This window comes from Hemitrygon akajei, chromosome 18, assembly GCF_048418815.1.
Source record: "Hemitrygon akajei chromosome 18, sHemAka1.3, whole genome shotgun sequence".
Lineage (NCBI taxonomy): Eukaryota > Metazoa > Chordata > Chondrichthyes > Myliobatiformes > Dasyatidae > Hemitrygon > Hemitrygon akajei.
Genome location: NC_133141.1, coordinates 65,582,949 through 65,600,836, shown reverse-complemented (window position 1 = coordinate 65,600,836; position 17,888 = coordinate 65,582,949). Strand labels below are relative to the sequence as shown.

Sequence of the window (17,888 nt, the reverse complement as noted above, 5' to 3'; positions counted from 1 at the left end):
ATCAGGAGCAGGAACACTGATTCCCTCCAGAGTGCATCAAAGCCAAAGACTTTTATTTATATATTTAAACAATTCATATAATATTTTAAATAGCGTTAGTTGCATATTTATGTTCAAAAAGCAGTTACTTTTGTCATTGATCTTATGGTCACTGGTCAAGATGGCGCCTGCATACAACGCTCCTTTGGTTGACATCTGGATAGATCATGAAACCGTGTATTTCACATCTTTTATGTCTTTTGCATTTGTGTTTCATCTTGGATGTGATTTGGGAACCGTTGGAGTCTGTGATTTTCTGTTTCGAGATTGTTTGGGTGTTCCAGCACTCTACAGTCTCCGAGAGGAGTCTAGGAGACAGAGGCAGCTTGTGTGAACCTCAAGGCGGGCAGGTTATGGGGCCCGAGCCGATATTCCACTCTATTTCACGAATTGTATGTAACATGCTGTAGGGTTTCACTGATAATGTAATGGTTTCTCCGTAGCAGCAACGTTCGGGTTATGACTAGAGATTACGGGGTTTGGAATGCTGTTGTTCTTTCTTGTGAGTCTGGAAGAGAGATTTTCGCGGCCTTTTACTGGGGAGAGATGAGGATAGAAGATGCGAATGGAGGGAGTTGGTAGACCGTTGGACAGAGTGGACTTGGAGCGAGGGTCCAAAGGACAGCGACAATTGGAGGAGGTCGATGGTGGACGATTGACTTATCAGTGAGCTCCAACATTGCGCAACAGACTGTTAAATAAGAATGGGCCCTTTTTCTTTCTTTTTTTCGTTTCTTTACTAACCATATAGTCAAAAGTAAGAATTATAAAGCTTAATCTTTTAATCGCATATTGTGTACTGTTTGTTATTTTGGGGTACTGATTTGTAACAGGGGACACATCGCACAGCATCCACCCAAACAAAATTTCTTAAGTTTGGCCGGGTCAGGGGCTATCACCCTTTATATTAAGATGCTAGCTGAAGCGAGAGTTACATGTAAAACTTCGATCGTTCGCAGATTAAAGTGATGAGGGAGATTGAAGCATTGAGGCGACTGTGGAGGGTGAGTGCCGGCTGCCTGTCTTTTCGTTGCTGAGGATCGCTCTGCTACGCTACCAGAGAGGGGAGAGCCTGTCCCTGTGCCCGAAGAGTATTGCCCAGGTTTTCTGTGTTTTGGATATAGACTTGGACTATAGACTTTTCTTGGTCTTACATTTTTTTGTATTCTGTGTTTTTTGCTCGATCTTTCTCATTTCTGTGTGTGGGTGGGGGTGGGGTGGGAATGTGACTGTTCCATTTTGTTCGTTTTTTGTGCGGGAGGAGGGTTTTGGGGGTTGATGAGGCTGTTCCACTTTTGTTTGTTCTTTTATTTGCAGGGAGGGGGGATTTGAGGATTGATTATTGAGTTTCATGGCTACCCAGAGAAGAAAAATTTCGGAGTTGTGTACTTAATAATAAATAAACCTTTGATGGTTGGTGAGAAATAAATAGTAAGACATCTCCGAACTGTTTGCTCATTGTGGTTTCAAACATTCAGGCTTGGAGATGCCAGAAATGGCTCCGAGAAAATGAAATGATTTCACTATTCAACAAGTTAAGAACTGCGAAGAATTTGAAAGTATCAATAAATCATTTTGAATGTTGTAATGAAAATGGAGATTTCAAGATGTAATTGTATAAAGGCAGTCCGTTATCTGCATGAGGTGTCTGTGCTGAGTTTGTTCATTGTGTACACTGGATGAATTCATCCACTGGTGACTATTAGGAACTACAGTTTTATTGTACTGCAGTACTATTGTTAGTGTTCAAAATTGTTCTGTATTTCATTTAAATAATTTGCTATTCAATTTGTCTTAATACCTTAACTATTTCCATGAAACTTCAGCTAATTGAGACAGCCACTTAATTGGGCCAAACTGTACTGATCGCGATGTGTCCCATTTTACCAGAATCCACTGTATACGTGTGTACAAATAATTTTTTTCCCTTATTAATCATTTGCTTGATGACTCTCTATTCTGGCCACTTCTATGTCTATTGCCAGTGTAAGCACTGCAATTAATTATTCAGACAGCCAAGATTACAAGTTTTAGCTCAAGGTTACTCCTCTTCCTGTTTCAGACCCGTTTAAGCAGTGGACTAAATGTATAAAAGTCAGAAATAAATCTCTTCCTCCCTCCTCAACATACTGCAGCATTTGAAGATGCAAAAGGTTCAATTTACTTTTATTGACAAATATGTTTCAAAGCCTCAAGCAATAAAGTACTTCTGTCTTCTGCCTTCACTGAAAACCTGGACAGTACCAACACGCCGCCCACTTGGTTCTACCAGATATACATGATCACAGCCCTTAAGGAAATCAATCTTTGCTTGCATACCTGATGATACTTCTTTAAAATATTATGCATCTCTGCTACATCTTCGCTAGTTATAGTTTTAATGACGAATCTCTTGTCATATGTAGTTAAGAATCGAGCACCCATCCGATTCTGTGTGTCACTGTTTAGGGGGGCACTCCGTGTTACTGAGTTCTGAAAGAAAAAACAAGTTTTCATTAGACATTTTAGGAATACCGTTTTAATCAGTGATTTATGTTTCCTTTTGTAACTTCTCATCTCAGAGTTCAGGAACTTGTTGCCACAGGGAGTGGTTGTGACAGATAACAGAAATATATATTTAAGGGAAACCTAAACAAACCGGAGGGGGGGGGGGAGGGGGGAGAGAAGCGAGGAGGAAAGGGAAGAAACCGAAGGGAAGGGGGAAGGGAAATTTGTGCTAATAGGATTACACTATGCATGGTAGGGAAAGGCTACATAAGATGTTAAACTAGCCATTGGGTAGTTTTTTTTCTGTTCTGTATATTTTTTGCACATTTTAAATGTGTTTGTCAATCCTGTTTAGTTACAAACCCTTAAAAAGAATTACTTCATGAAAAAATATAGCAAACAATGGGGAAAGAATCGGAATCAAATCTGGTTTATTATCACTGGCATACTGTTTGTCATGAAATTTGTTGTTTTGCAGTAGCAGTACAGTGTAATACATAAAATATACTATAAATTACAATATGAACATAAAAAAATTGTACACAATAATGCTCATGATAGTGAGATTAACAGATTTTGCCATTTTCCATAAAATCATTGAGGCAATCCCACCAAATTTTCTGTCACTATGCTGAAGACATTTAGCTCTGATAATTTATAGAGTCATAGAGCATTACAGCAGAGAAACCCCTCTTCGGCCCTTTGGTCCATCTAGTCCGTTCTATACTATTATTCTGCACTTGGACCACAGCACTTCATACACCTCCCATCCATGTACCTGTCCAAATTCTCTTAAATGTTGAGAATATTAAATTAGATTTATTTGTCACATGTATCAGGATCCTGAACCAGCATGGATAATTCCAATCACCTTGTCACTGAACTGGTTCCACAACCTGCACACTCACTTTCAAGGACTCTACAACTCACGTTTTCAGTGTTATGTGTTACTGTTTATACCTTTCCATAGATGCGGCCTGACCTGCTGAGTTCATTTTGTGTGTTGCTCTAGACTTCCAGCATCTGCAAAATCGTTTGTGTTCATAATGTGCTCCATTATAATCAGTAAGATCGCAACAGAACAAAATGTGTCCACTTTCCCAACCAATCCCCAATCCCTTTCACATCCAAATGTCTATCTCAGGCTGGAATATCAGAGTACCTGCACACGTTTGAGGGGAAGAACACAATCCACTAAACTGAGTTTCTCCCTCTGCAATCTTTAAACCTGCTCCCCTTTTCAAGGCAATCACCCAAGGAAAATAAGCTTTATTTGTCACAGGTACATCGAAACATACAGAAAAATGCATTGTTTGTGCCAAATTAAATCAGCAAATGTTGCCACGCTTCTAGCACGAACACAGTATGCCCACAACTCACTAACCCTAACCGTATGTCTATGCAGTGTGGGAGCACCCGGAGGAAACACACGCAGTCACAAGAAGAACATGGAAACTCTTTACAGATTGCAGTGGGAATCAAGCCCTGATCAATGATTGCTGGCTCTATAATAGCATTATGCTAACTGCTACACTAATTTATTCGGGTAGATGGAGCTCGTCAGCCTGGGAAAGCAGTCCATCTAAGAGAGGGAAAACTCTTATTTCAAACTTCCGCTGTCTTGCGGCCATACCCACTCATGGGAAAGGCTTCGGGAGTAAGCCCTGAGGACAAATCCGGAGCTGGAGTCCCTAAGGCAGTCCGACGTTGCCTTCAACCTCGCTCCGGCAACTCCTGCGACGTCACCGGTGCCAAGCTGTATCGGCCCTTGCTCTTCCCTTGGACAAGATTGGCAGCGTGGAGAGGGGAGGCTTACTGCTTGGACAACAGCCGGTCTTCCATCCAACCCTGCCCAGGTCTGCGCCCTGGAGAGGGCTTTCCAGGCGCAGATCCATGGTCTCGCAAGACTAACGGATGCCATACATACGCTAATTTAGTAGAGACACAAGAGACCGCAGATGCTAAAACCTGGAGTGACAAACAAACTACTGGAGGAACTCAGAAGATCAGGCAGCATCTATGGAGGGATGTTTTTTTCTCCATTTTGATCCAAGCACAATCTGTGGAGGGAAATGGACAGTCGACGTTTCAGATCAGGACCACTCCTGATTCTAGCACATACAATCTTGCGTGTCTCCATTTTAATGCACCACTCCACTGTGAAGAAGTTCTCTTCCCCTCTTTGATGGGAGTTCTACGAGACCCTCTCTCATTCTCTTCAATCCAAATTCAGTATCCTGTTTCTTCCTTCCCCCCCCCCCCCCGTTCCATGATGTCTCTATCTGACTTTTTTTTTCTTTTCAAATCTTTTTATTATTATTATTCAAAAATAGCACAAGTACATCGAAGTAACAACACTTACATGCCTCATAAAAGAGGAAATTATCTTAAGGATTGAAAATTTTGTGAATAAAAAAAACCCCACTAAGCAAGAAAAGTGAGAAAAAAAGAAACCCATTGGAGGTACAACCCCGGAGCCATGCGTCATACAAAAAGTTTCTAAAAATAAACATCAAACCGCCAACAAGAAAAAAAAGATATATCAAAAAAAAATTACATTTAGATTGTGGAGGAAATCTATCAGTTAACTGAAATGATAATAACGAGCAAATGAGCTCCATCTCTTCTCAAAATCAAATAAAGGTTCAAAGGTTCGACTTCTAATTTTCTCCAAGCTAAGACACAGCATCACTTGAGAGAACCATTGTGACAAAGTAGGAGCAGATATATCCTTCCATTTCAACAAGATGGCCCTCCGAGCTATCAATGTAACAAACACAATAACATGTTGGTCAGACACAGAAATACCATGGATATTTTGAGGGATTATTCCAAAAAGCACAGTCAATTTATTAGGTTGTAAATTTGATTCTGAGTGCTTTAGAAATTGTCGAGAAGACTGACTTCCAAAACTGTTTTAATATAGAACATGACCAGAACATATGTGTCAGTGTAGCTATCTCAGTTTTACATCTATCACAATACTTGTCAACATTGGGAAATATTTTAGAAAGTCTCTCCTTCATCAAATGGTAACGATGTACAATTTTAAAGTGAATCAGTGAATAACTAGCACAGATCGAAGAAGAGTTAACCAGCTGTTAATTTGCGGTCTATGTCCTTTTGGTTATATTGGGGTGATAGGAATGATCGGCCAATTTGGGTAGACCTGGAAATGAGAGCTGTGAAACAGTTTTATTTAACTTCGTTATTAGGAGTTGCTCTTGTTATGAATGTGAAGCAACTCTGAGGGGCCGAAGGGTACAAAGTCGCCCCCTCCTTTTTGAGAATCGCAAGATCGCTATTATTTCGGGTCTGAGACCCAGGAAATGAGAGAGAGACGTCCAGAATACACAAGGTTTGGAATGTGTCCTGACCTCAGCGAAACGGAACCACTGATAACGGCTATTGTCTCTTGGAGACAGAATTGTGTATTGAGTACTGTACTATCCATTGAAAACCCCTCAGGGGACAACCAGAGTGGTCTGGTTGAGGGATTGCATCATCCCAACCTGATTGACATCTGAGACCCCGTGAGTAAGGATAAAAGAGGGTCTGGGGAACAACCCCTTTAGACGCATTAGGAGAAACGCTAGAAATCCCGTGATAGCGTTTTTATAGCGAAGGCCGGTGAGAGCTCGTGTGCGTCCTCCCTTGCCGGGGTGGCGCACTCATCACGGAAGAATGGTTTAGCTAAAGGAGAGGCCACAAGTGAAAGGCCACGACAACGAGACTCCTGACGGATCGAAATCATAAAAGGAAAGTCGGCAAGTTTTTCTCCAAATCTCTCTCTCTCTCTCCAACCATTGCAACACAGCGGTCCCCAAAGGCTGCAGCCTGCATGAACTGAGTGAACTTTATATTTCCATCGGACAATTCATTATCCCCTAGACAACGATAGAGCTTATTTCTTATTGATTATTTATTATACCCGCACTTTTAGATTTAATATTGACGACGTATATTATCTGTATATTTGCATTGATATTATTTTTGTGTATTTTTACTAATAAATACTGTTAAAAATAGTATCATCAGACTTCAACGGACGCCTCCATCTTTGCTGGTAAGTGACCCAGTTACGGGGTTTGTAACACTCTACCTATACAATTAGGTAAAGTTGCTAATTTAAACCTATATCCTGTGGTTAAGCACTCTTTACAAATTTGGATCCAGTTCCGCAATTTTTTTTTAATCTTAAAAAATTTAAACTTTGTAGTATAATTTATCGTAATTACTTTTTTAAACCTTCTTGGAGTGATCCAATTTTTCTACTTTGGAAAAATAAAGGTATGAATTCTTTTTTGGATTTATTTAAAGAAGGCAGATTGATGTCTTTTGAACAATTAGTCGATAAGTATTCTTCACACTTTTTACATCTTCAAGTTAGACATTTTTTACAAAAATATTTAAGTAATTTTCCTTACATATTGGAGGCTGACCTGTTAGATACTATTATGAATATGAACCCCTCATTGAAAGGTTCTATTTGAAGAATTTATCATTTATCATTACAATGGGATAAGCGTTCTTTACTTAAGATTAAACAGGATTGGGAGAAGGAACTCAATTTGACTTTTATATGGGAGGATTGGACACGTATTCTGACTTATTTTTGAAGATATTTAATGACCTGGTCTCAATTACTTTGTGTGGGTGAAGAAATTTCTCCTCATCTCGGTCCTAAATGTTCAAGCCTATGTCTTCAGGCCCTGAACGTAGTGCTTAGCATAACATTTTGCAGCCTCGGTGATTGTCATCAGGATTCAATTCCCGCCGCTGTAAACAAGGAGTTTGTATGTTCTCCTTGTGACCATGTGAGTTTCCTCCGAGTGCTCCGGTTTCCTTCCACTTCCAAACATAGAACATAGAATAGTACAGCACATTACAGGCCCTTCGGCCCAAAATGTTGTGCCGACCCTCAAACTCTGCCTCCCATATACCCCCACCTTAAATTCCTCCATATACCTGTTTAGTAGTCTCTTAAACTTCATTAGTGTATCTGCCTCCACCACTGACTCAGGCAGTGCATTCCACACACCAACCACTCTCTGAGTGAAAAACCTTCCTCTAATATCCCCCTTGAACTTCCCTCCCCTTACCTTAAAGTCATGTCCTCTTGTACTGAGCAGTGGTGCCCTGGAGAAGAGGTGCTGGCTGTCCACTCTGTCTATTCCTCTTAATATCTTGTACACCTCTATCATGTCTCCTCTCATCCTCCTTCTCTCCAAAGAGTAAAGCCCTAGCTCCCTTAATCTCTGATCATAATCCATACTCTCTAACCAAGCAGCATCCTGGTAAATCTCCTCTGTACCCTTTCCAATGCTTCCACATCCTTCCTATAGTGAGGCGACCAGAACTGGACACAGTACTCCAAGTGTGACCTAACTAGAGTTTTATAGAGCTGCATCATTACATCGTGTCTCTTAAACTCTATCCCTCGACTTATGAAAGCTAACACCCCATAAGCTTTCTTAACTACCCTATCTACCTGTGAGGCAACTTTCAGGGATCTGTGGACATGTACCCCCAGATCCCTCTGCTCCTCCACACTACCAAGTATCCTGCCATTTACTTTGTACTCTGCCTTGGAGTTTGTCCTTCCAAAGTGTACCACCTCACACTTCTCCGGGTTGAACTCCATCTGCCACTTCTCAGCCCACTTCTGCATCCTATCAATGTCTCTCTGCAATCTTCAACAATCCTCTACACTATCTACAATACCACCAACCTTTGTGTCGTCTGCAGACTTGCCAACCCACCCTTCTACCCCCACACCCAGGTCGTTAATAAAAATCACAATAAGTAGAGGTCCCAGAACAGATCCTTGTGGGACACCACTAGTCACAACCCTCCAATCTGAATGTACTCCCTCCACCACGACCCTCTGCCTTCTGCAGGCAAGCCAATTCTGAACCCACCTGGCCAAACCTCCCTGGATCCCATGCCTTCTGACTTTCTGAATAAGCCTACCGTGTGGAACCTTGTCAAATGACTTACTAAAATCCATGTAGATCACATCCACTGCACTACCATCATCTATATGCTTGGTCACCTCCTCAAAGAACTCTATCAGGCTTGTTAGACACGATCTGCCCTTCACAAAGCCATGGTGACTGTACCTGATCAGACCATGATTCTCTAAATGCCCATAGATCTTATCTCTAAGAATCTTTTCCAACAGCTTTCCCACCACAGACATAAGGCTCACTGGTCTATAATTACCTGGACTATCCCTACTACCTTTTTAGAACAAGGGGACAACATTCGCCTCCCTCCAATCCTCTGGTACCATTCCCATGGACAACGAGGACATGAAGATCCGAGCCAGAGGTTCAGCAATCTCTTCCCTTGCCTCATGGAGCAGCCTGGGGAATATTCTGTCAGGCCCCGGGGACTTATCCATCCTAATGTATTTTAACAACTCCAACACCTCTTCTCCCTTAATATCAACATGCTCCAGAACATCAACCTCACTCATATTGTCCTCACCGTCATCAAGTTCCCTCTCAGTGGTGAATACCGAAGAGAAGTATTCATTGAGGACCTCACTCACTTCCACAGCCTCCAGGCACATCTTCCCACCTTTATCTCTAATCGGTCCTACCTACACTCCTGTCAACCTTTTGTCCTTCACATAATTGAAGAATGCCTTTCCCTTTACCCTACTCATCAAGGCCTTCTCATGCCCCCTTCTTGCTCTTCTCAGCCCCTTCTTAAGCTCCTTTCTTGCTACCCTATATTCCTCAATAGACCCATCTGATCCTTGCTTCCTAAACCTCATGTATGCTGCCTTCTTCCACCTGACTAGATTCTCCACCTCACTTGTCACCCATGGTTCCTTCACCCTACCATTCTTTATCTTCCTCACCCGGACAAATTTATCCCTAACATCCTGCAAGAGATCCTTAAACATCGACCACATGTCCATAGTATGTTTCCCTGCAAAATCATCATCCCAATTCACACCTGCAAGTTCTAGCCTTATAGCCTCATAATTTGCCCTTCCCCAATTAAAAATTTTCCTGTCCTCTCTGATTCTATCCTTTTCCATGATAATGCTAAAGGCCAGGGAGCGGTGGTCACTGTCCCCCAGATGCTCACCCACTGACAGATCTGTGACCCGACCCGGTTCGTTACCTAATACTAGATCTAGTATGGCATTCTTCCTAGTCGGCCTGTCAACATACTGTGACAGGAATCCATCCTGGACACACTTAACAAACTCTGCCCCATCTAAACCCTTGGAACTAATCAAGTGCCAATCAATATTAGGGAAGTTAAAGTCACCCATGATAACAACCCTGTTATTTTTGCACCTTTCCAAAATCTGCCTCCCAATCTGCTCCTTGGTATCTCTGCTGCTACCAGGGGGCCTATAGAATACCCCCAGTAGAGTAACTGCTCCCTTCCTGTTCCTGACTTCTACCCATACTGACTCAAAAGAGGATCCTGCTACATTACCCACCCATTCTGCAGCTGTAATAGTATCCCTGACCAGTAATGCCACCCCTCCTCCCCTTTCCCCCCTCTCTATCCCTTTTAAAGCACTGAAATCCAGAAATATTGAGAATCCATTCCTGCCCTGGTGCCAGCCAAGTCTCTGTAATGGCCACTACATCATAATTCCATGTATGTATCCAAGCTCTCAGTTCATCACCTTTGTTCCTGATGCTTCTTGCCTTGAAGTACACACACTTTAGCCCTTCTACCTTACTACCTTTACACCCTTTATTCTGCTTCTCTTTCCTCAAAGCCTCTCTATATGTTAGATCTGGCTTTACTCCATGCACTTCTTTCACTGCACTATCACTCCGGGTCCCATCCCCCTTGCAAATTAGTTTAAACCCTCCCGAATCATGCTAGCAAACCTACCAGCAAGGATATTGCTCCCCCTCGAGTTCAGGTGCAACCCATCCAATCTGTACAAGTCTCACCTTCCCCAGAAGAGATCCCAATGGTCCAAAAATCTAAAACCCTGCCCCCGCACCAACTCCTCAGCCATGCATTCAACTGCCATTTCCTCCAATTCTTACCATCACTATCACGTAGCACTGGCAGCAATCCTGAGAACGACACCCTTGAGGTCCTGTTCTTCAGCCTTCTGCCTAGTTCCTGAAACTCACACTTCAGGACCTCATCCCTCTTCCTGCCTATGTCGTTGGTCCCAACATGTATCACGACTTCTGGTTCTTTCCCTCTCGTACCAGGATGTCATGCACCCGGTCAGAGACATCCCGGACCCTGGCACCCGGGAGGCAACAAACCATGCGGGTTTCCTTCTCACGTCCACAAAATCTCCTGTCTGCTCCCCTGACTATAGAGCAGTGGTTCCCAACGTGGGGCGTATGCCCCACAGGGGGGTAATTTGATTTTTAAGGGGGGCAATTCGAGAATGAGTTATTAACAGTGAATTTTTTCTAGTAAGTCTGTGTGAGTATGAGTGTGTGTGCGAGTTAATACATATGTGTATATACAGTATGCATACATAAAAATACTTGTGTGTATGTACATGTGTAATTGCGTATGTACTGTATATATAGTGTATCACATCATTACAACTGTACAATGTCCTGTGTATGTTACTAAAAAGGGCTTCTTTGGTTTGTTACGAGTAGGAATGCTTCTTTGTCTGTTAAAAGTTTCTCTTGCCGTTGTTTCGCTTTAGAATGGCTGATATGGTAATTGTATTCATTTGTTAATCAATGGGGAATGTTATTGTGTTTTGTGAGGCTGGGAACTTGGGGGAGGGGTTGCGCGGGCTTGGAGAGTCCGGAGGGAGACGCCGAGGAAGGAGGACGTGCGCTCGGGAGACCACCGGGGAGTCCGAAGTGGGAGTTTCGGGAGGACGACCACCGAGGAGTCGAATGGTTCGCTGGATGAGCTCCACCGATGTGCACTAAACTGACTGAACTTTGATAAGTTGGCGCCTTTTGTTTTTTTCTTGTATATATATATATATATATTGTACTGCCTAATACTCTTTTAATTTTAGTAAACTCTTTAAAGTGTATTTCATTACGGTATTTGTTGTGAGTTTGATTCTGCCGGCGGGGCGCGAGGCATAAACTCGATTCTCACAGCACCTGCGTGTACGGGAGGCGGGGTTGGTGTGTGGCTGGATCTCTTTTTCCCCTAGACATATACCAGCCTGTTGGGTAAGTGTTACACAACCATCAAATGGCTTTCATAATTAAATTAATGAATTGACTGATGTAGGAAGGAACGAATGAATAAGTCCAAACGCGTAAGAAACTCGTACGAGGTCGCGCCAATGCTGCTTTTCGCAGTAGCTTTCGGTTCTTGGTGGTGTGAAGGTGTGTACATTGCGTCATCTCTTTTAAACGGTGTATCTGTCTTTGTATGCTGTAGAAACGAATCGGCATTGTTTTATTTATTTATTATTATTATTATTATTATTTTAATATCACTTAATGTTCTTTTTTTTACAATTTCTTAGTAATTTCTTCCTCAGAACTTTAACAGTCCTTTGGTTCTTTTATTTTTCTCTTTCATGAATGCCATGTTCTTTCTTTGGAAGCTTGTTTAAACCAAGTTAATGGTCTTTTAGGCTTCCTCCAGGTGAATAGGAGTTCACTTTTTGAATAATAAGAATTATATATCACCACAGGGGGCATCAGGATTTTAGAGGTGATTAGGTGGGGCATGGCCAAAAAAAGGTTGGAAACCACTGCTATAGAGTCTCCAATGACGACAGCTCTCCTTTTCTCCGTCCCACCCTTCTGCACCACAGGGTCAGACTCAGTGCCAGAGGCCCTGCCACCGTGACTCACACCTGGTCGGTCGTCCTCACCAACAGCTTCCAGGACGGTAAACTTATTATTCAGGGGAATGGCTACAGGGGTGCTCTGCACTACCTGTCTACTATCCTTCACTTTCCCCCCTCTGACTGTCACCCAACAACCTGCTTCCAGCAGCCTAGGTGTGACTACCTCCCTGTAGCTCTCATCTCTGACTGCCTCATTCTCCCTTATGAGTCAAAGGTCATCCAGCTGCTGCTCCAGATTCCTCACACGGTCTTCCAGATCGCCCAGCCGCAAGCACTTCTGGCAGATGTGACTCTGCGGGAGAGGGCAGCATATGGGTTTGGGTTACTAAATTATGGGTATGTTATCTTGGCACTGGAACAAGAGATTCTGCAGATGCTGGAAATCCAGAGTAACAAACATGAAATGCTGGAGGAACTCAGCAGGTCAGGCAGCATCTATAGAGGAATACACAATCAACGATTTGGAGACAGACCTTTCATTGGGACTGGAAGGAAAGGGAAAAAGACAGAATAAGAAGGTGTGGGGATGTGAGGGGAAGAAGAACAAGCAATGCTGAAGCCAGTTGAGGGAGAAGGTAGGTGGGTGGGGAGGGGGGGATTCAGTGAGAAATTGGGAGGTGATAGGTGGAAAAGGTAAAGGGCTGAAGAAGGAATCTGATAAGAGAGAGTGGATCATGGGAGAAAGGGAAGGAGGGGCACCAGAGGAATGTGACAGAGCAAGAATAGGGGATGGAAAAAAGAGAGGAGGGGGAGGAGGGAGAAGTTACCGGAAGTTAGAGAAATTAGTGTTCATGCTGGAGACTACCCAGACGGAGATGTTGTTCCTCCAGCCTAAGAGTGAACCCATTATGACAGTAGAGGAGGCCACGGTCCAGATGTCAGAATAGGAAAGGGCAGTGAAATTAAAATGGTTGGCCACCAGGAAATCTTGCCTGTTGTGGACACAGTGAAGGTGCTCATTAAAGCAGTCCCCTAATCTAAGTCAGGTCTAACCGATGTAGAGGAGGTCGCACCAGGAGCACCAGATATGGTAAATGAGCCTGACAGATTCATAGGTGAAGAGCTGCCTCACCTGGAAGGACTGTTTGGGGCCTGAATACAGATAGGGGAGGTGGAGAATGGACAGATGTAACACTTGTCTCACTTACAGGGAAAAGTAAAAGGAGGGAGATTAGTGGGGAGGGATGAATGGACAATGGAATCATGGAAAGAGCAATCCTTGCGGAAAGTGGAGAGTGGTGGTGGGGATGTTTAGTGGTAGGATCCCGGTGATGTGTCCCTGATTTCCCATCATTGCTGTGACCGTGATTAAAATTTAGGGCCTAGTTCTAATTATCTAAGTCACTCTTCATCTTAATGAAAAATGATATTATAATGTGGTTGCTGCCTCAGACTTTAAACAACTGGCCATTTTTCCAAAAACTTGCTCCAGCACCATCTCCCACTTTCTCCAATAACAAATAGCCTCTCACAATCCATCTCATCTAACCACTTGCAAAGATGTGCAAAAGACCCTTCCCAACCTTCCCACAATCTCTCTGACCTTCTGCCGTCAGGCAGAAGGTACCACAGCATAAGAACCAGAGCTTCTTCCCTCAAGGTGTTAGACTTCTTAACATCCTGTTGCCACCCAGCACACATGTACACCTTGTCCGCCTGAATGCCCTGTTGCCCCCCCTTTTTCATCTTTTATTCCTGCCGTTTCACATATTTATATGACTGCTTGTTTTATTATGATAGTGGCAGTAACATTATACTGTCTTACATAAGCATGCATCTCCCATTTGTCTAATTCCATTCTGCAGTGCAGTGGCTATGATGAATATTTCTAAGTTCCAATGTGGTACCGTGCAACAGTAGACAATAAAGAACAAAACAAAATGCGGCCAAAATACATACATTTTCTACTCCATATTGTTCAGGCAAACAATGGCCTGCTTATTCCATCTACAGATCTGACAACATGCGTAATATGTCCAATTATCAAGTTTTATAGTACACCAGCACTCACCAGTGATTAAACAGCAGAACTTTCAGAAAAACTGCTCACAAAAGTAGCAGTTTTGCCCAAGGCTTTTTCACACTGATCCTCACAGAAACTAAATTAAGTTACTCAGCACTTGAGAGAAGCATGCTTATCACATTTGCTGAGATTTGAATAAAGGTAAAGCCAGCTTTGTAATTATTTATATATATTGCCTTGTCTTCCAGAGATGCCCTAAAGTGATTCATAATCAAGAAATTCATTTAAGATTCAGTGATTATACTTATTAACTCTGCCACGGACGGTCCCAAGCCTGGTTGTGAAAGGAGGAGGGTTAGGCAAAGGGCTAGCAAACGCATCCCATAAAAAACTAGTACTACACGAACACCAACAGAAGCTCAAAGACCTCATTCCTGGAAGAGAAAGCATCTTTGAAGATGGGCCACACCTGGATACAACTTGAAAGACTGGTCCACAACCGAGGACTCTTGCGAGCTGCTGTAGTTGGCCTATGCCCCACTAGGGGTGACAGGCTGAAGTAAGTAATATTATACTTATTGAGCAAACTTGACAGCCACGTTGAATGCAGCAAAATCACACAACAACAATTTGTAATCCTAATAATTGTGTGACCCTTCCACTCACCTTCTGCTTCTTCACAAACCCCTGCCCCACCTAGTGTTCACTGTCGATTCTATGCGAGACTGACAGCAACCTCTGCTGACCCACAGGTACAAGAACAGAAACTCAGAAGCTGTAGCCTGCTCCTCTACCCTTGCCGTCTTTATACTGTAGATGGTTTGGCACACAATTAGTGATTTGACATGAACTTCAATTTATACAGATTATTCTTACTACAAAAATACAATCAACTTCTCACGCTGTTCCATGTAAACCAGAATCAAACAATAGAAAGAACAGCAAAACAAAGATTCAAGAGGATATCAGCAGATTTTAACAGAGAGCATGAAGAAATAGGAAAAACATTGTGGGGGAGGGCTTGGCCAGAGAAGCAGAGCTGAGGGTGAGAACCGTAGAACATTACAGCACAGAAACAGGCCTTTTGGCCTTTCTTGGCTGTGCCGAACCATTTTTCTACCTAGTCCCACTGACCTGCACCTGGACCATATCCCTCCATACCCTTCTCATCCATGTACCTGTCCAAGTTTTTCTTAAATGTCAAAAGTGAGCCCACATTCACCACTTCATCTGGCAGCTCATTCCACACTCACACCACTCTCTGTGTGAAGAAGCCCCCCCCCCCCCCAATGTTCCCTTTAAACTTTTCCCCCTTCACCCTTAACCCATGTCCTCTGGTTTTTTTTCTCCCCTAGCCTCAGTGGAAAAAGCCTGCTTGCATTCACTCTATCTATACCCATCATAATTTTATACACCTCTATCAAGTCTCCCTTCATTCTTCTATGCTCCAGGGATTAAAGTCCTAACCTATTCAACCTTTCTCTGTAACTCAGTTTCTCAAGTCCCAGCAACATCCTTGTAAACCTTCTCTGCACTCTTTCAACCTTATAAATATCCTTCCTGTAATTCGGTGACCAAAACTGTACACAATACTCCAAATTTGGCCTCACCAATGCCTTATACAACCTCACCATAACATTCCAACTCTTATACTCAATACTTTGATTTATAAAGGCCAATGTACCAAAAGCTCTCTTTACTACCCTATCTACCTGTGATGCCACTTTTAGTGAATTTTGTATCTGTATTCCTAGATCCCTCTGTTCTACTGCACTCCTCAGTGTCCTCCCATTTACCTTGTATGTTCTACCTTGGCTTTTCCTTCCAAAGTGCAATACCTCACACTTGTCTGTATTAAACGCCATCTGCCATTTTTCAGCCCATTTTTCCAGCTGGTCCAAATCCCTCTGCAAGCTTTGAAAACCCTCCTCACTGTCCACTACACATCCAATCTTTGTATCAACAGCAAATTTGCTGATCCAATTTACCACATTATCATCCAGATCATTGATATAGATGACAAATAACAATGGACCCAGTACTGATCCCTGTGGCACACCACTAGTCACAGGCCTCCACTCAGAGAAGCAATCCTCCACTACCACTCTCTGACTTCTCCCATTGAGCCAATGTCTAATCCAATTTACTACCTCACCATGTATACCTAACGACTGAATCATCCTAACTAACCTCCCATGCGGGACCTTGTCAAAGACCTTACTGAAGTCCATGTAGACAACATCCACTGCCTTCCCTTCATCCACTTTCCTTGTAACCTCCTCGAAAAACTCTAATAAATTTGTTAAACATGACCTACCATGCACAAAGCAGTGTTGACTATCCCTAATAAGTCCCTGCCTATCTAAATACTTGTAGATCCTATCTCTTAATACTCCTTCCAATAATTTACCTACTATGGACGTCAGACTTACCAGCCTATAATTTCCTGGAGTACTTTTAGAGCCTTTTTTAAACAACGGAACAACATGAGCTATCCTCCAATCCTCCAGCACCTCATCCGTAGATACTGACATTTTAAATATATCTGCCAGGGCCCCTGTAATTTCAACACTAGTCTCCTTAAAGGTCCGAGGGAATACCCTGTCAGATCCTGGGGATTTATCTACTCTGATTTGTCTCAAGATAGCAAGCACCTCCTCCTCTTCAATCTGTATAGGTTCCATGACCTCACTACCTGTTTGCCTTATTTCCATTGACTCCATGCCAGTTTCTTTAGTAAATACAGATGCAAAAAACCTATTTAAGATCTCCCCCATTTCTTTTGGAAACAGAGAAGTAATTTTAAATATAAAGAAGCTTGAATAAATTCAATGGAAGAGGGCAGAGAATTTTATTGTGAAGTAAAAGCGATCTGATCACAGGGAAAAAGATTTTTAGATTTTCATGTACAACAGCCCTAATAGAAAGACCAAAACATTATAAACAGACAAGTTTTAAGTTTGGTTAAAGCTGTGGCTTGTAATAAACTAAATTAATTGTGAAGGAATATTATTAAATGTTATTTTCAACACAGAGTTATTATCTTCTACAGTTCTACATCTTGGAAATCTCACACTGGAGACTATTTTTGGCATCGAGGTGAAAGCCAGCCACCCTCTCCCTCCCAAGCCCTAAGTTCCTTCAGGGAGAGTAATAACAGAGATGCTGAGCAAGATCATTTACTGCACGTGGGAAAGAAAGATGAAGAAAAGGTCATTGTTTCCTCATTAGCTGCCCTGAGTCAACTATCATAAATCAGAACTTATTTTTAAAAAAAGGAAAAAAAATTACCAGGTTTTTAAGTTGAAAAGACGACAACTGTAAAAATGATGCTGTCTGGGCCCTGTACTCAGAACACAACAAAGGATAGAGGTATCTTGACTTGTAGTGTGAAAGGTACAGTACATGCTCTCTTCTCACTGTTACTATGGGGAAGGTGGTACAGAAGCCTTAGGTCCCACACCACCAGGTTCAGGAACAGCTATTACCCTACACTCCTGAAACAGCGTGGATAACTTTATTCATCTTAACACTGAACTGATTCCACAAACTATGGACTCACTTTTCAAGAACTCCACAATTCATGTTCTCACTACTATATATTTATTA

At 42.5% G+C, this 17,888-nt stretch overlaps 1 protein-coding gene across 7 annotated transcripts in view; it reads right to left on the bottom strand.

Moving 5' to 3' along the window:
* LOC140741495 (phosphatidylinositol 5-phosphate 4-kinase type-2 beta-like) overlaps positions 1-17,888 on the bottom strand; it is a 253,254-nt gene that overhangs the window by 89,273 nt on the left and 146,093 nt on the right. For all 7 annotated transcript variants that reach the window (XM_073071757.1, XM_073071758.1, XM_073071761.1 and 4 more), the window contains one exon: positions 2,359-2,511. In XM_073071757.1, coding sequence (XP_072927858.1) covers positions 2,359-2,511 — 153 coding nt within the window. The remainder of the gene's footprint in view (positions 1-2,358; positions 2,512-17,888) is intronic.